The sequence below is a fragment of the Rhinolophus hipposideros genome (assembly GCF_964194185.1).
Source record: "Rhinolophus hipposideros genome assembly, chromosome: 13".
NCBI lineage: Eukaryota > Metazoa > Chordata > Mammalia > Chiroptera > Rhinolophidae > Rhinolophus > Rhinolophus hipposideros.
The window spans coordinates 66,588,820-66,612,464 of NC_138059.1; the positions used below are offsets into that span (position 1 = coordinate 66,588,820).

A 23,645-nucleotide genomic window follows, 5' to 3' on the forward strand; every position below is an offset into this window, starting at 1 on the left:
CACTCGCTTCCATTTCTGCACTTGGACCTCGGTGTTAGAAGTGGTCCTGTGGGTTTGCCTTTCCCTCCACGAAGAGCCAAAGAGACAAATGACTTCTGCGTTCCTAGTTTCTATCCCAGTTCGTACCCTGTTACCTTCCATGACGCGGCGAGAGGTCAGTCATTCCCTGATGGGATATCTGCAATAACTGGCCAACCCATCCCTCTGTCACACACTGGGCCCACGACTGCCACCCCTCGAGAACACCATACTCTTCGTTCAATGACACATTGGGGTGTGTCTGCAACATCTCACAAGCCAAATGGCTCGCTCATGCCCAGCCCACCCTGTGCCAGGCCTCCCCCTCGCAGGGTGGAACTGGATCGAGTTCGTCCTTCGTGCTTACAGAATAGACAGTCACGTCTCCATGTAGCCGCCTTTGGGGAGAGTGAGTCTAAGCCACACACGGGGGTGTGAATCTGCGGCGTGATTCTTCCCGCCCATGACAAAATCAGTCGCTACGTATGTTCTGTTTCGTAAACAAATAGTGAAGGTGCAGCATCGAGATGCAATGACACACATTCCAGTTCCTTCGAAACAAGAGGCTGCGGGAAAGGGCAGCCTGTCTTTTCTGTAACCCCACGGAGGGTCCCCTGCCTCGAGGGCAGCATAGTGGTTCAGGGCACGGGCTCAAATTTCAGTTCTGCCGTGAGCTAGCTATGAGACCTCAAGAAAGGTACCTAATCTCTCTGAGCCTCATCGCAAAATGGGGTTAATCATGATCAAAATAGCACCTCGCTCATGGGGCCACTGTGAGAAATAAACGAAATAATGTTGGTTAACTTAGTGCCTGACACAGATTGGTGGTGGCTCACCTGTGTGTCCTCTAAATGTCACCTGCTTTGGCCCTAGCCTCATCTCTTTGGTCTCCATGGAAATGTCACACTCCTGCTTAGTGATCTAACTACTCCGATGGTTCACTGGTCTCAGACTTCTATTCCCTTGACAACTGGGTGGTGCGGGGATGGGGGACAGACAGTGAAAGTTGCTGTTTTCAAGTTTGAGCCAAATACACAAGTCACTCACTGACTGATGCTTTCGAGTGCACGCCCCATATGTGTCTTTCGAGTTCAGCATTGGGCAACAGGGCTCTGAATAGAGCGAGAAAACACTGGAAGGGAGGAGACAATCACCATGGGGCTGGCAGAAGGAGCTGACAGACTTAAAGGCTATGTTTACACAGTGCTGTTTGGGCAACAAGAACAAAAAGACTGATGACAGCTCTGCCTCATGACAAGTCAATTTCATTTAATGTAAATGTATTTTAGCAGATTGAAAATATTCACCAGTTGATCTACCCATTAGAAGATTTGGCACATACACTTGGAACAATTTCTGAAGACTGTCCCTTACCCCAACTGCAGGTCTTGTTTGTACAGTCTTTCTGTGTGTGTGGTAAAATACACGTACAGTTTACCATCGTAACCATCTCTAAGTGGACGATTCAGTGGCGTTAAGTACATTCTCTTGGATAATCTTGAGTTCTGTTGGTGTTTTGTTTCAGACTGACTTCCTTTCTTCTCCGCGATGGCATTATTTCACCAGATCCAGTTTGTGGAAGAGAGATTTTTGGTCTCTCTTCATGTTCCCGTTATCTCAGATGGTACTCAGGTTTATAGAGTTGTAGAAAAATGACAGACTGACACCTCTTTAGTTTCAGATAAAAACAAGGCACAAGCAAAACACTGTCAATGAATCCAAAGCACCCTTCTCCCCCCACATTTACTTTGTGTAGATGACCACTTGCATTCCAGGGAAAGTCAGCTATGCCTGTAACTCTGAACTCACACATTTTCTGTGTTTAGCTGAATACTGTGGTGGAATCACCAGGCACTGGTGGCGATCTCTATACTTCTTTAAACATGAGCATCAATCAGGCTACACACCATAAGCATTTTGCAAAAGCCATACATTAAGAGGCAAGGCCTGCTCAAGGAATCACAAATATTTATTCTAAAGCAGGTCTTGGTTCAGCTTTCTTCTGACGTGGGGCTGTCAGCCAACATCAGATCTTTATTCAACACCTCAAACCCGTTCAAATAGGAGCCAGCTCTTCATAATTCCAGTTGGCAGTCTTCCCTTATTTCCAAAGGAGAAGAATCCAGATAGAAAAACCAAATAAACGTAAAGCCCTTGAAATTATATGGTTGATTATATAAGTCTACGATGGATCTCAAGGAGGTGTATAAAAGTATTCCCGGTGACGGGGTGCTGTGGGGAGCTGCCTCTCCATAACCATGTGTGGCACCGAGGGACCCACTTGACTTGGGGATCCTCTGTTGTCCTCATCCATGAAATAAATCATCCGCAGGTAACATTCCTGTCTAACCTTGTCTTCCAAGGATCAAATGAAATCGTGAGAGTGAAAGGGCTTGGTAACCCATACATCACTGTAGAGATGTCGATTATTATAAAAAATTCAAACTATTACTTAGGGCTCCATAATATTTCTATTTGTTTTCTGAAGTGGGACCGTTTCCTCCCCCTGAAGCTTCAGGCCCTAAATGAGGTGAAGAAGGAGGAATTAATGACAATCGACTTTGTATCCACAGTCCTAACCCAATGACCCGTCAATTAAATGTTGTTGATGGATGAGTCCGAGTGGGGCCAGGAACACAGAAGGGCACTTTTTGAACTGGAAGGACATTAGCGTGACATTGTAATGTGATGGAATGCACAGGGACTCAGGGTTCAGGCAAGCCCAAGTTCAAATCGCAATCTCTTTGTCTACAAAATGGGAAAACAGTACCTTCACCTTGCTGGGCATAGTGAGGATTAGAAATAATGCATGGAGGGCATCTGTGTAGATTCCTGGGACCACCAAAAGAATCACCAGAAACTGGGTTGTTGAAAACAACAGGAAATTGTTCTCTCACAGTTCCAAGGGCCAGGAGACTAAAATCGAGGTGTCAGCAGGGCCATCTTGCCTGCCTAGGCTCTCGGGGAGAACCACCCCTCGCCTCTCCCAACTTCTGGTGGCTCCAGCCAATCTGGCTTTGCAGCTGCCTTGCTCCAATCTCTGCTCCGATTTTCACATCATCTTCTCTTCTCCGGTGTCACTCTGTGTGTCTTTTATGAGGGCACTTGTCATTGGACTTAGGGCCCACCCCCATGATCTCATCTTGAGATCCTTAACTCAATGGCATCTACAATGACCCTTTTTCCAAATAAGGTCCCATTCCCAGGTTCCAGGGATTCGGATCTACCTTTGGGGGTGGGGGCGGCCACCATTTAACCTGCTACAGCATCTAATATCTACCTGACATAGAGCAGCCATTCAGTTTATGAGCTACTGCTCAATAATTAGCCCCTAGAATAGTAGTTATTATGACTATTTTCAGTGTGGAAGGATGGGGCTTTTCATCTCCCTCGTCCCTTCCTTCCTTCCTTCCTTCCTTCCTCCCCGGCCTCACTCCTGGTGGAAGGGAACTTTCCCTGGATGACACATCAAAGCAGCTAAGGGAGTGGTCGCATTTACCAAGAGGGAGGTGTGTCTGGCAGGTACTCCTCTGTGAAAAGTCTAAAAGGCCCAGCCTGTCTCTAAAGAGGAGGAGGGTTTACAAGCTGCCGTCTTCTCATCGTCTCGGGAAGAATGCTCTCCAGAGCCTCGGCCTCCCAGCCCCAGGAGTGAGCCAAGACAGAGATGTGGCGGAGGTCAGCTACGGGGACTACAAACAAAGAGAGAAGATCAGGGAGGAGACAGGCATTCCTGGATGCCTGATTCAAGCCAACTGTATGGGAACAGGAACAAATACTGGCCACCACCATGTGAACTCTGTGTGTGCAGTGTCAGACGCTGGTGATTTTTAGGGGATGGACTAAGGCGGCACAACCTTGCATCATCTCCATCCAATTCAACCCCCTCGCTTTAAACGTTTCCTGCTCCCTCCTTTCCCTCCCGACGTCTCAGATTTTTCAGGCTGCATGGTGCACTCAAGCTGCCCTCCTCAGGTTCAGTCACTCAAATGCCACTGGAAGGCAGATCTGGTCCTTCCTTCGATCCCTGTGTTGGAGACCTCAGCGGGAACCAAACACAAACCAGCAGGGCTCGGTGGGAGTGGACGCGAGGTCAGAAGGCCCCTGAATTCTGGGGGGGTTGGTGGATTTCTTGCTTTCTTGGGCTTCACATTAGCCGAATTCTCCTATGTCACTCCGGTCCTTCCCTCTGGGACCATTTGTCCCCATCTTCTGCTCCACATTGTCCCTGTACTTTGGGTCCAAGCCTCACATTGGTGACCTCCCCAAAATTCAGTTCCATTCCAGACTCTAGGTCAGCCTCAGTCTTTGTCAGTAGAAACGTCTGGAAGGCAGAGCAGAGCAGCACCTCACCCTTCGCCCTGAGTTCTAATCCCTGGACTGTTTTGGACTTGTACTCTTTGCTGGTTGTTCTCCATTTGCTCACCCCAAGTCCATCCTCTGTTCACTCTGCTCTGAGCCAAGATACAGACACCAGAATTGCCTCACCCAGGCTCTGTTACCAAGTGGCTTTCAACTGGTTGGCCGATGAGAGGCATTGGTGGGAGGTGGAGAGTCAGGGACTTAGTGGCTCCCCTGCTGCACCTCCTTGTGACTACAGCTCCTACCAGGCAGTCCTTCGTCCCCAGCTCCTGCCCTCGCTGGGCTCGGCTGGCACTGTTTTCATCCCTCAGCCCCTCAGCCCCATGCATGGTAAGCGCCTTCCCCTGCTGGTGGTCCCAGGTACCTCAGCAACCCGTCTGCTTCCCTGACCACGCCCACAAAATCTCCCCACTTGAACCGCTTCCTACCAGGCACCTTCCCAGGGTATGGTCAAGCCATCTTCTTCCTCCACTCTTGAGGGCTTGTCCTCACGTCCTACCTGATACTTGGGTTTCTCTGGGGAGAGGGTGGTGGGTTCTGTCATGTGCCCCCCAGATCTCCCTTGTGGGACTGCAGTACTCGCCCCCCAGTGGCTGGGGTATTTGTGCTCTCAGCTGAGTCCTCCTTCCGGAATTTCCCACAGAGAAGACAGCCACCTTGTCCAGGTCTCAGCCGTCCCCACCTGCAGTTCACATCCAATGACTGGTCAGCAGGACAAAGGGCGTAGCTTATAAAGGTAAAGTCTCCTTGCTTCAGGGTTTCACAACCCTGAGGGGGCTTTTCCAGCATCACAGCTCCGTGCAGGACTGGCTGAAGCTCTCACCGAGACTGCACTGCCCCTTCCTTCTGCCAGCTCTCCCTCAGGAGGGCCGCTCCTGACAGCGTCCCCAGTAAACTTACTGTGCACATATCTCCATCTCAGTGTCTGTGTCCCAGGGACTTGTCCTGAGATGATGGGCTCCTGACTGCAGACTAGGAAATGCTGCTAGCCGCTGAAGACACTGCCTGCCAGACTAGACCCAATTTCCTTCTGTCAGGGCCTAACCAAAGTTTGCCACTTACCTGTGCCCACTTCTCAGAAATTCCATTCCTTGGTCGTGTCTCCCCCTTTTGATGAAAAACTCCAGTGTCTCTGGTCTCAATTATCTCATCACCAACTGACCTCTAGCTCTGCATTCTTTCTCACAAAATCATAAAGAGGCTTCTCACGGAAAACAGGAAAAAAAAAGAAAAGAAAAGGGAAGAGGCTTCCCAGTTCACACTACATGCTGAGCACAGGACCAGGTACGAGGGACGTAGAAACGGATAAGCAGTAGTGTCCACCTTTGAAGGTTCAAATCCCAGATATGCCACTTCACGAGCTGTATGACGTTGTGAAGGAGACTGAGAAGAAGGAAACACATAAAGCGGTAGATCGTAAGAGGGTAAATGTTTGTATGTTTGTTTAAGACAGGAGATTTCTGCAGCAAGTGGTGTAACGATCGTGTCAGGGAAAATGTTGATGATTTGGAGAGACAATTGCTGGGGTGAGAGGAGAGCGAGATGCGTGGAAGTGAGGAAGTGAGCGGCTGCTCTCAGGAGCATGGACAGCGAATGTTAGAGCAACGAGCAGTTTCCTGGAGGAGTGAGTGCAAGTTCTCTTCTGATTGCTCCTACGTTCTCAGCGAAATAAGGGCAGAGGTCATACGCTAAGAGTGAGAGGTTGGGGAAAGGCACTAGTGATGTGAAGAGAAAAGAGAAGGCGTACAATAGTCACCCGGGGAATGGAGTGAGGATGACTTTACTGGAGCTTGTAAAACTAGGGCGTTGGGATGATTCAATAAGATAGATGAAAAGCGTTTAGCACAATGACCTGTAATGGTGAACATGGAAAAAAATTTAGTTATTATTGTCATCGCTTTTTGGTGACTGTATTTACTCAGGAGTACAGATTACGCAGTAGAGGGTTGCTTGATGAGCTTAGAATTAGAGAAAAGGCAGCGAGTCTTAGGAAACGCCTTTGGAATTATCATTGACTAATCACTGGTCCCTTGCTGAAGTAATTATTCTTTGTAAAGAACCGTTTTCTCATGCAAAAATCAGGACTGTGTTTCCACCCTAAATATTTGTCATAAGGTACAGACTCCCAAGATTCTGACTCTGTGGAAAACAGTATGGAGGTATCTCAGGAATCTGAAAATGGAACTACCCTATGATCCAGTAATTCCACTCCTAGGCATCTACCCGGAGAAATCCAAAACTCCAATTCAAAAATCTGTATGCACTCCTATGTTTATTGCAGCACTTTACACAATAGCCAAGATATGGAAACAACCGAAATGCCCATCGGTAGATGACTGGATTAAGAAGCTGTGGTACATTTATACAATGGAGTATTACGCAGCCATAAAGAAGAAAGAAATCTTATCATTTGCAGCAACATGGATGGATCTAGAGAACATTATGTTAAGTGAAATAAGTCAGAAAGAGAAAGACAAGTACCATATGATCTCACTTATATATGGAATCTAAAGAAAAGACTATGTGAATGAACTAATCAGAAACAGTTTTGGGGACACAAAGAACAAACCGAGAGTTGTTAGATGGGTGTGGGGGGTGGGTTGGGGATAAGGGGAAAGGTGAAGGGATTTGGAAGCAGCTGGTAACCACAAGATGGCCTCAGGGTTTTTTTTGAAAATTAATTTGGGGAAGGTATTCAATAATGTTGTAAAGATTTTGTTGGGTATCCGATGGACATGCGTCCTATTTGGGAGACCACCTCAGGGATACTGTGGATACCTGATCATGGCATTGTACACCAGAAGCTAAACATTAATGAATGCCAACTATAATTTTATATATATAATGTGATGGTTCAGTGTGAGGTCGGAGGGATAGTGGATGGGGGGAGGGGGGTTCACAGTGTGAGGGATATAAATGATGAACGTCTAAGTATTACCTTGTCTCGTACACCTGAAACTAATCAATAAATAAATAAAATTAAAAAAAAAAAAGATTCTGACCGATATGGCTTACACTGGAGGAACTTCCAAATCACAGATACACAATGGTCATTTCCGGCAAGACTGTCTTCAACCCCAAACATAAATTTAACGTCCATAGTTGTAGCTACAAAATCAGAGGTTGGCATCTCATCCTTATCTCTTAATTGTGGGTGTATCTTACTTGGGGGTGATTTGGGCACTACTTCTGTGTACTACATACATGCTGGTTTTTCCAAAAAGCTCACAAGGAACAAAAAGAGCAAATGCAATGTAAGGAAGTAGAGCCTGCGGGTTTAAAAAAAAAAAGATTTAATGAAAAACATGAGTTAAATTAAATTCAACCCAAGGCTAAAAAGGTGATTAATTATTGTCAGGATATCTCATTTATTAAAAAGAAATAAACATTCCATTGCTTTCTTGAATTGACTTGAGTTGAACTCTTTCATGGGGGAGAGGGGGGTGAGGGGGGTGTCTTTCTACTCTACTGGTGTAAATGCTCCAAGATGTGTTCGTGTCATAAGTCAGAAACTCAGCTCAATATTATGAGATATTTTTCTATCTTGCAAGTACTATCTTCCCCTAAATGTTAAAAAACCAAGATGTATCAACTAAATTTAAGGTTTTTAAAAATCAGTATTCCATTAAGTTTATGTATATGGGCTTTGGAACCTAGTAGGTTAGAATTTAGTTCTCCTATTTTCTCGCTAGAGACCCAGTGTAAAACAAAGGCCTTTTATCTACTTCATTTATACTAAAAAAAAAACAACAAAAAAAAAAAAACAGGAATACTGTCACCCACCTACTTTTTAGGGTTTTCATAAGATTGACAAATAATATTAAATGTGTAGAGTATATAATAGGAGCTGAATTAATGAAATCCATTTGATAACCAAAGGTGCTTAGTAGTGCTCACCCAAAGAGAGTTCGTCAAATTTTTGTTTGAGAGTATCTTTTCTCCCGTTTCCCATTTCTTAAATCGTTGACCACACTTGGAGAGGATTATCAGAAGATAGAAAAGGTACAGGTTAATATCTAAATCATTCTCAATCGAAATTCGAATGTAATCATAAACATATGCATTTAAGTTTATTTAATTATCCCCATAGGAACTAATGCATTGTGACAATGCATACAAACACATAATAGTATATTTTATACATTAATATAAAGTCTTCAAGGACATGGAATATGTTCATTCTCCTACATCTGTGATGCTTTTTTTTCCCCTTCTATTGTTGTCTTCTTCCTATTCCCTCCCATCCCTTATGAATCTGGGCTCTCTTCTCTCTCTACTTTTTTAGCAGGAAAACTCAGCCTTTGCTATGCAGGTGTTTCTCCGAGTTCTAACTCTAGTCAGTATCTTTTTTCCAGAATTACACACCTGCTTTCACCTACCTGTTTGGATTTCTGTGTGGATGTCCTGATAGTACCTTAAACTCAATACTCCCAAAGTTGTATTCACCCTGTTATTCCCCAAAACCCGCACAGCCTCCTGAAAAACCTTATGTCTAAAAGTGGAAATGAGCCGGTTTTGATTCTTCCTTTCTTGAGACCCTAGACCCAATCGTTGATCTTAATTCCTTGCCTTGATGTCCTAATAATCTAATCTGTCATTCCCATTCCTGTTTCTACCTTTCTCCTGAGAGCTTCTTCCTTTAATTTTGATAAACATTTCCTTGCTGGTTTTCCCACCTCCAGCGTCCAACCATCACAATCTAGCCTACCAATTATACCTGAGTGAATCTTCCTACAGCACAAAAGCAATAATTCACTTTCACTCTGAAAATCTCCCATAGTGACACAGAGGAAATACAAACTCATGCTCAGGGCCTGAGTCTCTCCACCAGATATCATCCAATTATCTCAAGCCCTATCACCCTCGATGCCTTTGACCCAGAGGCTCCGTAAATAAATGGTCCCTCAAAGCCAGATCGAGCTCGCACGTGTAACTTTCTTTGGCCCACACGAGGGCTTTACAAATTTTGAATTAGCTTCTAATTTTGAATCCATTGGTAACATTTACACATTGGAAGATTTCACACAAAAATCCAGAGTCTGGCTTCTCGTGAAAAGTTGGAACAGCTGGCCACTTTGGGCCTACATTCCCCGCTGACACCAAGGGCGGAAGCTGGCAGTAAGCGCCCCAGTGCCCACAGACTTCATCTGCTCAGTGTCACGCAGCGTGGTGCTGGCGTGTGGTTTCTGCCGCCTGCCCTATCCTACCACACGCATCCAGCCACATACATCACTCCCAAGTGTACAGCGCATCTTTGCTTATGTTATTCCGTCTCTAGAAAGGCCCTCTCCCTCCATCTTTCCTGTCTTTAAGGCCCATTTCTAATACTGCATCTTCCATGAAACTTACCTGCTGGGTGTTACTGCCCCGTTTCGGAACCTCTCTAATCCTCTGTGGTCTCTTATGGCCCGATCCCACTCTCCACTGTATCAGTCATTGGGGCCCAGTATTTCTCCTGGTTTCTTGGGAGGTGCACTGACATACACTTCTCCCCCACTCCTCAGGCTTTCTTGAGGAAGGGTTTTCCTCCTGACCTAGACCTTCCTCCTCCTCCTCCCCGTCTCTCCCCACTTCTTGCCCCCTCAGGGATCTGTCTATCTACACACTGCAGAAGCCTTGTTCTGCTTGGCGGTGAAGACCCTGACTCCGCACATGAGCCTGAGGTCGTCAGCACCACTTGGGTGCCTGCATGGGCTCAATTCTGACGCTCAGCGTTTGCAGGCTGCCACACATCTAAGCTAGGATTTCCCTTCCAGGTTTTATCTGCAAATGAAGCCAATATTTTCATCTTCATCTGCTTGAATACTTAGCTCACAACTGTTTCAGACTCCAGCAGGGTAAAGGAGGGGTTTTATTTGGGCGCCTTCTAACAACAAGAACTCACTTTTTCTTGAATCTTCTACAGCTCCTAGCAAAGGTCATTGTACAGATAGGCACTCAAAGAACATTTATCAAACTGAATCAAAAAAATAGAATCACATTATGTTAAGTGAAATAAGTCAGACAGAGAAAGACAAGTACCATATGATCTCACTTATATGCGGAATCTAAAGAAGAGAATAAGTGAATGAACTAATCAGAAACAGTTTTGGAGACAAAGGAAAAACTGAGGGTTGTTAGATGAGGGAGGGTGGGGGATAAGGGGGAAGGTGAGGGGATTAGAAAACAGTTGGTAACCACAAGATTGCCACGGGGTTTCCAACTATAATTTTATATATATATATAAAAAAGTAGTTATGGGGATGTTGGGTATAGCATAAAGAATATAATCAATAATACTGTAATAAATATGTATGGTGTCAAAAAATAGAATCAATGTGCATAAAATGCATGGAATATAATTTTTTTATGCTTATGTCCCCATAAACCATAACTTAAATGTCCTTTTATAATGTTGACAAAATACAAATTATTCTGTATGTAACATAAAATATTTATTTCCTATTTACATTCCCATTTTAATGTAAATCATTGCACATCATAGCACATATCAAAAAAAAAAAAGAAAAGAAAAAGCAAAGGGAAGTGAAAAAGTTTCAACCTTAAAAGTCAGTGAAGAAAGTATCCATATGAGAGTTAGCAGTCGCGTAGCTCTTGTTTCTTACCCTTTTTTGATTTTCTGGTTGTTTCTTGACAAATGGTATCATACTCCAGTATGGCCATTTGGGAAAGTCTTTGTAAGTATTCAGATGATGCTCCGTTGAGAGGATCGCTGAAGCCAGAACCTGTGAAGAAAAACGTCAGTCTTTAAAATTAAATTAAGCGCACATTATTGATATTCTCTATAGTGTCAGCAAAATATCTGTTCCTCAGATCACCATCAACACGATTAGTTCTTCATATAACACATTCCTTGAAGTAGAAATGCCACGACTGACGTCCTAAAGTGACTGTGATAGCAAGTCATCTCAAAAAAAAATTTAATTTAAAAAACCCTGCAATGCTTGCATTTAATGATAGAAAACTAGTTCTGTGTCTACCTTGTGCTTCTTAAAACATGGGATGGCTGAGGAATTTATTCTTAAGTGAAAGGCACAATCTCTAGAAATAATTAGCTCATCTAACACTTTACATGCTTATCAAGTTATTGTCTCCAAATAAAATTGTTTCTCATAAATGTTAAGTGAAGTAAAATAAAATTGTAAAGCAGAATGAGTCATTCACTAACTGAAACAATATTAATCCAGCCTCTATTATAGGGTGGTAGTGATACTAACAATAATAGATAACGTATCTCTCTAGTCTCTCTTTTCATCTATTTCATCCATACAACATTATGAAGTAGGGAAATAGTGCTAGCTTGGATTACAGATTTAACCAAAAAAAAGATTTAGTGAAGTGAAAATACTTGCCCAAGAGCACACACCTACTAACTGTGACGGACAGGATTTCAACCTAGATCCACCAAAGTCCAAGTTCCCATATCATCACTACGCATTGCCCTAAATATGTAAATGTGGATAAATACTTCTACTTAGAAACATACAAGTCTTTGAAAATAACATACGGATCCACACAGCTTTGAAATATTATTATTTAACTTCAGTTTCAAGTGTCAGAAAAGCTGTTTTCAATTTTCCAATGTGGTTGGGTTTTTTTGTTTTGTTTTAGTTGAGTATATATCATGCGTGAGAAGTTCAGAGAGAGAGTAGAGGGTAAAAATATGATCAGGATTCTTTTTCTGAGCAATACAATGGACTTGACACTTAGAAAGACCCTCGGGCTGCAAAATCACTAGATTCCAGGCATTAAACAATAATGCAATACTAGAAAAATTTCAAAGAATTGTTATCGTACAGACCAATCCAATTAACTTGGAAGTTGTTCACAATAAGTAAAAATTCTCAAATATTTAGAAATTTATATACACATTCTAAATTATTCATCAATCAAAAAACAAATCACACAAAAAACATTTAACTAGATGGTAAAAGAAACATTACAAAACTTGGGTGTGCAGCAAAAGTTGTACACACCCTGGAGGCTCATAGAGAGGGTTATAGCCTAAAATTCCTATGTTAGAAAAGAAAGCTGAAAATGAATAAGCTAGGTATGTGATATACATGAGGGAAAGAATAAATCAAAAGAATATGGAAGAAAAAAAGATAATACAGAAAAGAGGAGAAACTGATGAAATAGAAAACAAACTTACAATAAGAAAGATTTTTAAAGAATCAAGAGTTCTTCACTGAAAAGACTAATAAAAAAAGAAAGGTCTTATTTTCAGGGAAACACGGTATTAAAATAGATGATAGTTTCCACAATGATCCTTTAAAAACGTAAATCAGATCACAGTGAAAGCACTCTTTTGTTAAAATCATTCAATGGCTCCTGACTTCAACCAGAATTAATTTAAATACACATCCCTTCCAAGGCCCTACATGGTCGGGGGTACTCCATCACCTCTCTGACCTCGTCTTCCACACTCTGAGACAAGCCACGCTCGACTCCTGACACTCTTCCAACAAGTTTGGTACTGTCCTGCCTTGGGACCTTTGCTAGCTCCAAGAGAATAACTGTTTCCCCAGGGTTTAACTCCCTCACCTCTTTCAAGTCTTTGCTCAAATATTACCCTCTCGATTCAACCTATTCTGATCATTCTATTAAAAACTATAAATTGTCCTTCTCGCCCCAGATCACCTGACCTACCTTACCCAGTTCTACTTGTTTGTTGTGGTTTGCATTGCATTTCCACCTTCTAATATACTAGGTCATGGACTACTTTACTAGATTTAATATTGAGTGGCTGTATTTTCCCACTAGGACGTAAGCTCCACAGGTGAAGGAACTGCCACCTTGCATGACTCTGAAGGAAAATCAGCAAGTATTTACTGAACACTCAGTTTGTTGCAGAAACTGGCGTAGGCACTGCAGGACACAAAGGCAGGTAAGCATAGCACCCGGCCCGACAGAACCATAAAATGGGCCTGTTGGAAAATAGGTCGGCAAATGTTAATTTGGGCCAAAATGCGAAACAAATGCCTCTTGTTGAAATGAACACTTATATTTTTATTTTATGCTGCCCGTTGATTACAGAACTTGTTTATAGTATATGGAAATTCACAGAAAGAAAATACCCAAGGAGAAGTTCACGGACATTTAACCTTATGAACATCTAGAGACAGAACTTGCAAAGCTGCTAAGAAGTCAGTTCTGACTGCTACCAAAGATGTCAATAAAGGTTTTACTTAGTAATTTTGTGTCTGTGGTTTGTTTGGAGGTGCTCTATTTACTCCATTATTCCATCAGTACAAAGTCATGGAAGTGACGAATGCACTAGAAGAAGACAACTATGATAATAATAAAAAGAAGGTTTAAAAAAAAGCTTAAATTGGTAAGGAAATAATTGTTACACATAGGTAAAGAAGGAAACACTTGAAAGTCTGAAGAACAAATAGTAAATAACGTAAAGATGTTATATTTAATCCAGGGATTCTCGACTGGGAATGACTTTGCCATGCTAAGGACATTTGGCAACGTCTGGAGCCATTTCTGAAAACCACACTTGGGGTGGTGGTGCCAGTGAGTAAAGGCCGTCACTGCACAGGACAGACCCCCACAAGAAGGAATGATCTGGTCCAAAATGTTAACACTGTTGCCGTTGAAAACCCTGGCTTGGATAATAACCAACAAAAGTCAGGAAAATATTGTGGCAAAATGGAAAACTTTTGACTGTGTGGCTGAAGAATATTTACCATTAACTTTGGGTAAAATTATTTCAAGAAATGGTTAAGAATTTATTGGAGAATTTAAACGCTAGACATATGCATTATGTCATATGCCGTATATTGTTCCCTTGGCATAAAATGCCCAGGAATCTGTAATAGATGAAAGCTACAAAAAGGGATAAAGCAGTAAGTCTAGATACCAGAGCTGCCAAGAAATTCTCTTATAGACATCATTAAAAGTGTAATTACCTGGCTCAAGAGATTTTTCAGTGTCTGTTTTTGAAAACCAAAATTCTGATCAAACATATCAGAAATGTAGAGGTGAGAATTCCTGATTTTAAAGACTCAAAGAACAAACTCATACTTCAAGTAGGTGGAAATACACCTTGGTGCTGCTATAAACCCTTTTTGTCACTATGGACTTAGGACTAAACCAATCTAAGAGTAGTTTTTATGAATCCAAAACTGATGGCGTATAGATAATAAGTTTCTGTAGTTGGTATTATAGATACACAGGATTCATGAAAAAAATTCATTAGAAGGTAAGGCCAGAAAGGAAAGTTAGGGGAAGATGGTAAAGGGTTCAACACCAAGCTATGGGGTTTATACTTTAGTCTGTGGGTAATGAGGAGTCACTGTTTTTGAATAAGGGAGTGATGTGATTAGAAGGCAAGGTTTTAGGCTTTTGTTGCAGTGTTGAGGATTTCAAAGGTCAGAAATTCAAAGCCAGCCTACATTGCACCACCCATGGGAGGTGATGAGGGCCTATCCCAAGTCCTGAGATAATAAAGATATATGCATATTGAACACAACATGTACTAAGTTTATAAAATAAACAAAGATTTAAAAAAGCATTAAAAAGACAAAGACAATTAAATTAGTGGAAGTAAAGGAAGTTAAAAAAAAAAAAGACCTGCGGTAGGAGAAAAAGATTTACCTTTTGATTTCTCATGACGTGGTACCACAGAGCATGTCCCCTTAATTTTCTTCATCCTAAAATTATACATTATCATAAAATCAATTCTCTAGAAATCCAGAGCGTATTCATTCTTAAAACTAGAATAAGAGACAAGAAGCATGCTTTCGGTGAAACTTACTTGTTGAAAGATATTACATGGAAATTAAATCAACATTAAAGAAACAAAATTCCTTCCACTATGACTAATCTAATCAGAAGCAGATATGAACCAACTTAATATGTCTGTTTTTGCTAATACATTTCACCAGTGGATGAGTGTTATGTCTAACTTTTCCCATCTTTATCTCAATTTACCTCTCACTGATCATCATTCGGGGAATGCTAAGAGGAAGGGAATCAAGATTAGATTCACTGGGTATCTGGATATGCCAGTTACCAGCTCACGTATTAGTGTACTTTTTACCTATCCATCACCATAATCCGATTTTTGTCATAATTAAGTTTTGTTCCTTCTGGAATAGACCCAGTTAGTAAGTAGGTTATTAGAGGAAGTACATCATGATTGAATCTGCTGTGGGTGAGATAGTCCACAAAAATTTTTGTAACTATATTAAACGTTAGAAGTCAGCTAAACTTTTAAATACTCTTTACCTCTAGAATTATTTTAAATACTCTTTACCTCTAGAATTATTGTAGCACATTACTACCAGAATGTGCCTTGAGATTCACTGAAAATTTCTGATTATCATTAATCTGAAAAAACGTTAGACTTTTATCAGCATTTTAAAATCAAATATTTATATCGGGAGGGAGCAAAAAGAGGGTAAGAGGTTGCAAAAAAAAAAAAAAGAAAGAAAAGAACAAAAATAAGTACTTCCCTGCTTTGCCTGGTTTCCTCCTGGGTAATATGCAGAGGAGAATAAAACACTTGTAGGCAACTCACCAAGTTCTCACTAGAATGGTTAAAATAAAGACAAGCAAGAGAATTAACATCTATTTACACTTGCCAAGCACTTCGTAAACATTATGGCACTTTGCCACTTTGCATATAAAGAACACTTATCATAACCCGAATGTAATATAGTCAAATTATACTTCGTTGAGTTAAATAAATTCACACTCAAGTCAATGCAAAATATAAAGGGATCATCACACAAACTGCAAATGAAATTGCAAATGAAAAAAATAAAAAATAAACTAAAATAGAGTGTAAACAGTAGGAAGCAAAATAAAGACTGAACATTTAGAGGCAGGATGGACTCATTCAGGGGGTGCTTTCCAGGCTTCCAGTTTCTTTAAGATGATCATGTGCATTGAAAGATGGGTAACAAGACCGGTCTGTACTGAGACAAGTCCATTGCCGTAGGCAGCCCTCCACACTCTTAACCTGCCCCGGCCCCACCGCCATCAAAGGGCTGTGACTCCTGGTGAAATGACACGAGCGAGCTGAGTGTCAGGGATACAGGTGTCTTGGTAACCATGGAAATTGTCCTTAAGTAGATTTTATACCCATGTTTCCAACGGTCCTTCTTCTTTCTACATCCCTTCCAGCCCTCCTCTTTTAACTCTTACCTTCTATTCTACTAGCAACTCACTCTCTCTCTTCTATCATCTCTGATTCTTACTTCACTGTAATCTCATTTCAGAAAGAGTAATTTTGCTTTTCATATTTTTAGAGGTTGGCAACCTATCCTCAGATATATTTAAAAAAACGATGGGAAAGACTTGATGTGTGCTATTGTTCCTCGGAGTGTTATTTACAAAACCGAAAAAGTCCAAGCACCTTAAGAGTCCAACGATAGGGACTATTAAATAAACTGTTATTAAACACAGTTAAATAAGCTATGGACCCATCAATGAAATATAATGTGGACAGTAAAGACCATTTGAAGATTATGTAGTGACATGAAAAAAGATAGTAAAAAGGCAGAATAGAAAAGTTGTAAGTACACCAAAACCACAATTAAAATTAAAATCCATGACAATGAAGGACAGAAGAGAACACCCAACAATAAAAATCGATAAGTTAGGATGGGTAAATTATCAAATAATTGTTTTTCTTTTTTTCCCCAAATTTTCTTCAAAATTGAGATATAAACTAACCACAACTTTTCATTTTTAGTATGTTCTAGTTTTCTATTTATATTACCAGGATTTATTTCAAGAGTTAATTAACAAGAACAATAATACTAGTGGAAAACTCAAGAAATAGATTCTGAAATTCCAATTCTTGTGTGCTATGCATAACTGGATGACTTTCAAAGCTCATTATGGCAGGAGATAATATGAAAATAAAAACCTGCCCTAAAGAGAGTTGCAAGTCAGACTGCTATAAATGCTTCATCTTTTTTTGTTTTTTTTTAGGCTGCCACATTCAATTGATACCTGATAAAAAATGCAATAAACCAAATAAAATAGGAGACTTACTAATTTATAAATCCCTTTGAAGAAAGGGGTTTCTTTTCATGGTAAGTCAGTCTGATTTGCAGTAGGAAAGGTATTTATAATAATATTTTTAAATGCCAGTATGCAAAGTCAGTGGGACATGACCGCCTGACAAACTCATTTCTGATGTAGTAGATGCAGGGTTTTCATTCGGCTGACATCTCATTCAGAATCTCCCCTTACACCACTTCAGTCAAACGAGAAATGAAACACAAAAGTTCTGTAGTCAGGGTAATGAAATCTGTTAATATTGCAGAGAGTTCGTTTGTTTTTATTGCTAAAAATTCCAATATTCTCATGAGCAATCTACACTCGGGCCATAAAGATTTTTACGAGAAAGCCCTTAAATCCTTTCTGGCAATGTCACTTGAAAACCGAGAAAAACACCTACTGGTCAAACTGAATAACATCGCTAACTTGGATTTAAAAAATTAATTCCTTCATGGAAAGAAATATATTAGTAGGCAAGAAAGAATTAGATTCACTGGCCAGAAAGACCTTTATATTCAGCAGTATTACTACAACTAGATATTCAACAAAAGAGGAGTGAATAGACGACCTACCTGGCTCGAGGCATCTCAGTATCAGGACCCAGCAGTCTACCACGAAACGCCAGGGGAGATGAGCTCACACTGTTTTGGCAACTTTGCAGTCCTGGTAAATATGGCATTTTGACACGTTTTCTGAGCTCTTCCAGACCAAATGTTGTGGTGTAGTCTAATTAAAAATAGTATCATAATTTTGTTCATTATTTCTTAAGTAAATGTATATACCTTCTTTGACTACATACTACTACAATGCATAATAAAATATACTAACTCAGTCATTAAGGAAAGAAAATGAAGCTACTATGATTTATCTAGCATCTTTCCCATGAGGATACCTTAGAATCCCTAGTATAGGGACTATGGAGAAGAGTGATTAAGGGGATGATTAAGAATTAGAATAAGGAATAAAGGACAGTTTCACAGATCACCCACCGTCATCACTGTCCTTTGCCTTCATTATTTTATACAATTATAATTTTCTGAATATTAGGTGCATTCACACTGAAAGACTTTAAGAGCACTTTCAAGAGTCTTGTATTATCTGCTACTTTAAATCTTTCCACCTTCTGGGTTTTAATGCAAAAACTCAAAATGTGTAAATACATGATCATCTGAACTAGCAATGAGAGATAAAAGAAATCTATTTCAGGGATTGATTTTAATTATCTCCCTGCAAAATTCCACACCTAATCTATAAACAACAACATTGAAGCCTTAAGACTGCCTCTTCTACTGAGCTCACATGATTACTGGACATAGAGCTTGTCAAATTGTTATTGTTTTTAATTCAAAATGGAGGCCATACATGGAAAAAGCAGATTAAGAGGTCTGGGTGATCATTAAACTAAACATAGAGAATTGCGTTTTAAGCTTTTTCTACTAAGCAAGTCTAGCACAACAATAACAAAGGTATTTAATGGGACTGGAATTATGTTAAATACTCAAAATATCATTTTGCAACCTCTTATTTTTTTTCTCTTTTGCAAAAAAACAATAGTTTTTCTTGATCAAAAAAATATATAGCTTCTCTTTTCAGCAACTAGATTTAGGAGTAGGAGGGTAGATAAACTGGTGTCTTCTGAGTATCTTTAATGGGAATCTAGTGAAAACCTTGAAAAACTATAGCAACACATTCAAAATCAGAAGTGATGAAATGTTTGGGGAGTTTGAGCTTTGCTATTTTCAAGAATTATATCTCCATTAATAAAGCTAAAGGCAGAATTCAGGATAAATAAAAAATACAATTATAATTTGAAATTAAGGGAGGAAGCTATTAATATACTCATTTACATGTCAAAAGTGTCAAACTAGTCTTTACTAAGCAACTATAGAATACAAAATACTTTCCACATAGCTCACTCAAAAAGTAACATTTTGGTTAGAATTACTAAAAAGGTACTGTGAAAGATCTGGGGTTTTTTAAATATAAAAACCAACTTGAGCTATTTAAAAATAAACACTATGTATGAAAAGTAGTATGATCCAACAGAAAGTACTACACTGATATCACAATAAATAGTTCTTTAAAATTTGTTTCTATCATGAGTTACAGAATTACATTAAGTAAATTAATTTTAATTTGCTTCCATTTTCTTTTCCATAAGCTTAAGATATTATCCTTACTGAAAAGTGGCAGAAATTGTAGTCTCGTTGCTTAAAAATACACAAGTAAATACATATTCACTATTTCTATATTTTCTTAAGTAAAATAAGAGTAAAATTGAAGTCACCTTTCCTCATCTTTTGTGTTTCTAAAACTGCTTTCCTCCAACTACTCTCAAAAAGAAAACAGCCGTCAAGGGAATTTCTGGTGACATAAGACGTCTTAAATTTGATTTCAGGAGACAGCACCGGCATTTTTCCTTCTTCCAACAGTGCTGATGAAAGTGAGATGCTAACCCAGGTTCAGAACACAGAATACAAAAAAAAAAAAAAAAAAAAAAGTGTTTCAGAAATACACACTTTTCTAATTTGTTTTCCATCGTACACATTAAATACTAACATAGATTTAAATGAAAAGCTCACTTGTAACATGTCAGTACATATTCTTGGGATTTTAAAGCAAGAGGTCTTTAAGAATATAGCTAAAATATACAGTAAGAATTTTTTTCTTTTATGGATTTTAATGAATACTTTCAAATTTCAGGTAAGATACTTGGCAACATAAACAAAAAAAAAATTGAAGTCCAACAGCAAGTTAATCATGTATAAGAGAATGCTTAGGAGTCTCTCAAAAGTATTGCCATTATTCACCACGACAAAGTGGGATTTATCTCTGGGATGCAAGGATGGTTCAACTCACAAAAATCAATGAATGGGGTACACCACATTAACAGAATGAAGAATAAAAAAAAAATCACATGATCATCTCAATAGATGTAGAAAAAGCGTTTGATAAAATTCAACATCCTTTCATGATAAAAAAAAAAACTTTCAACAAACTAGGAACAGAGTGAAATTATCTCAACATAATAAAGGCTATATATGAAAAGCCCACGGCTCACCTCATAGTCAATGGTGAAAACCTGACAGCTCTTCCTCTAAAATCAGGAGCAAGGCAAGGATGCCTACTCTCAACACTTATATTCAATGTAGTACGGGAAGTCCCAGCCAATTAGGAAAGAAAGGGAACAGAAGTCAGCCAGATAGGATAGGAAGAACCGAACTGTCCCTCTTGACACTGACATGACTTTATATATATATATATATATATATATATATATATACACACACACACACATACATATACAGAATACATAATACCTTACGACCTTACGACTCTACCCCAAAAATGTTAGAACTAATAAAGGAATTCAGTAAAGTTGTGGGATACAAAATCAACAAAGAAAAATCACTTGCGTTTCTATACACTAATAAACTGAAAAGGGAAAACGATCTAATTACAATAGCATCAAAAATAATAAAATACTTAGGAATAAACTAAGGGAGTAAAAAACTTATATACTGAAAAACTACAAAACATTGATGAAAGAAATTAAGAATACACAAAAATATGGAAGGATATTCCATGCTCAAAGACTGGAAAACTTAATATTGTCAAACTATCCATACTATGCAAAATGATCTACAGATTCAATGTAATCCCTATCAAACTCCCAATGGAATTTTTTACAAAAATAGTAAAAATAATTCAAAAATTTATATGGAACCAGAAATGACCCCAGATAGCCAAAACAATCTTGAGAAAGAAGATCAAAGCTGGAGGCATCAAATTTCCTGATATATTACAAATCTTAAGTAATTAAAACAATATGACAGACATATGGCATAAAGACAGACATATAAGCCAATGGAACAGAACAAGGTCCAGAAATAAATCCAACATATACAGTCAAATGATCCTTGACAAGAGTGCCAAGAATACACAATAGAACAAGGACAGTCTCTTCAACAAATAGTGTTGGGAGAACTGAACGTACACATGCAAAAGAATGAAATTGAACCCTTTCTTCTCTTACGCCACACACAAAAATAAACTCAAAGGGGATTAAAGACTTAAGCCTAAGACATGAAACTATAAAACTCCTAGAAATAAACATAGTGGAAAAGCTTCATGACATTACTTTTTTGTTTGTTTGTTTTGTTTTGTTTTTCTTTTTTTTTTCATGACATTACTTTTGGCAATGAATTGATGGATATGACACCAAAAGCACAGGAAACAAAATAAAAAATAGACAAGTGGGACTACATCAAACTACAAAGCTTCTGCACAGCAAAGGAAACAATCAAAGAGTAAAAAGACAACCTACAGAACGGAAGAAAATATTTCCAAAGCATATATCTGATACGGGGTTAATATCCAAAATATATAAGAAACTCCTACAACACCCTAGCCAAAATAATAATAATAATAATAATAACCCTATTAAAAATGGGCTAAGGACTTGGATAGACATTTCTCCAGAGAAGACATACAAATGGCTAACAGGTATACGAGAAGATTCTCAACATCACTAATCATGAGGGAAATGCAAATCAAAATCACAGTGAGCTATCACTTCACACCTGTTAGGATGGCTATTATAAATTTTTTTTTTTTAAAGACAAGTATTGGTGAGGAGTAGAGAGACTGGAACCTTTGCACACTATTGGTGGAAATGCAAAATGGTGCAGCCACTATGGAAAACAGTATGGAGGTTCCTCAAACACTTACAAGTAGAACTGCCCTACCAGCCAGCAATCCTACTTGTGGGTATTTATCCAAAAGAATTGAAATCAGGATCTCAAAGAGATACTAGCACTCCCACATTCTTTGTAGCACTATCACAATGGCCAAGATATGGAAACAACCTAAGTGTCCATAACCAGGTGAATGGATAAAGAAAAGGTGGCATAGATATTCAGTGGGATGTTATTCTCCCATAAAAATAGAAGGAAATCTGCAACAGCATGGATGAACCTTAAAGACATTATGCTAAGTGACAAATACTGCATGACTCCACTTATACGAGGTGTCTAAAGTAGTCTGTCTCATAAAAGCACATAATGGTGGCTGCCAGGGGCTGGGGGTTGGAGGAAAAGGGTAGTTGCTTGTCATGGGGTATAAAGTTTCAGTGAAGCAAGATGAGTAAGTTCTAGAGATCTGTGTACAACATTGTACTTACAGATAACAATACGGTGTTGTACACTTGATGTTAAGAGGATAAATCTCAAGTTAAGTGTTCTTACCACAATAAAAACAATTGTTTAAATTATTACCATTATAAAATGCATTTGTGCCTGAAGAAAAGATCATTTCTATGCTCCGTGAAAAACACGTCCTCAAGATAGCCATTACTTTTATTTTAAAATGGACACCGAAGAACAATTAATCATATATCCAGGTTACTTACTACATGTATATTCAACTCAGTCATATATATTAAGTGTTGATTATGTACAAGGTATTACTACACTCTGAAGAGAGTACAACTCTCCTCAGACGTGGCCCCTACTTAGGACAATGAAACCACCACAGTGACAATTAACTAGAAGCGTATTCATTCGTGCTCCTGGCTGGTCATCTTAAATTCATTTTCTTCAATCTTCACAACATAAGGATTACAGACACCCAGAGTCAGCTGTGCTCGTTCCTTCATACAAAATGGTATTTACTGAGGGTTGATTCTATACTGAGGATAGCACCAGGCGTTGGAGAAACAAGATAAACAAAATAGTTCCTGCCCTTGAGGAGCTTAGAGTCCAGTAAAGGAAACACAGACAAGAAAACGGATAATGCGGCGTAGTAAGTGCTAAAAGCAATACAGGCTCCTAGTACAGGAAAAGCATGTAAAAAGACTGAAATAAACAAAACAATAACAGACTCGTAGAAATAGGGACCAAAGGGATGGTTATCGGAAGGAAGGAGGTGGGAGGGTGGGAGAAAAGGGGAGGGAGAATACAGTCAATAATATTGTGGTACGTTTACATGGTGACAGATGGTTACTAGAATTAGTGGGGTGATCACATTGCAAGGTATAACAATGTCAAATCACTTATACTGTTCACCTGAAACTAATATACCCAATACAAGATTGCATGCCAACTATACTTAAATAAAAATAATTTTTAAAAAGGCTATGCAGTGAGAGGCAACATGGCACGTGTACATCCTTATGCATGGGTACACGCCAGCAAGCAAGGAGAGGGAACGAGGAGGACGTGGGAAGTGAAGGGAAAGGAAAGGCG

At 39.5% G+C, this 23,645-nt stretch overlaps 1 protein-coding gene across 1 annotated transcript in view; it reads right to left on the reverse strand.

Annotated features, from left to right (window-relative positions):
• Positions 1-1,186: 1,186 nt before the first annotated feature.
• Positions 1,187-23,645, reverse strand: part of LOC308506653 (uncharacterized protein C8orf89) — a 31,144-nt gene continuing 8,685 nt past the window's right edge. The window contains exons 2-7 of the mRNA XM_081070373.1: positions 19,688-19,851; positions 17,973-18,126; positions 15,842-15,917; positions 14,983-15,037; positions 10,983-11,102; positions 1,187-5,760 (exon numbers count right to left, since the gene is read on the reverse strand). Of these exons, the coding sequence (XP_080926499.1) occupies positions 5,732-5,760; positions 10,983-11,102; positions 14,983-15,037; positions 15,842-15,917; positions 17,973-18,126; positions 19,688-19,851 (598 nt within the window). The 3' untranslated portion in view covers positions 1,187-5,731. The remainder of the gene's footprint in view (positions 5,761-10,982; positions 11,103-14,982; positions 15,038-15,841; positions 15,918-17,972; positions 18,127-19,687; positions 19,852-23,645) is intronic.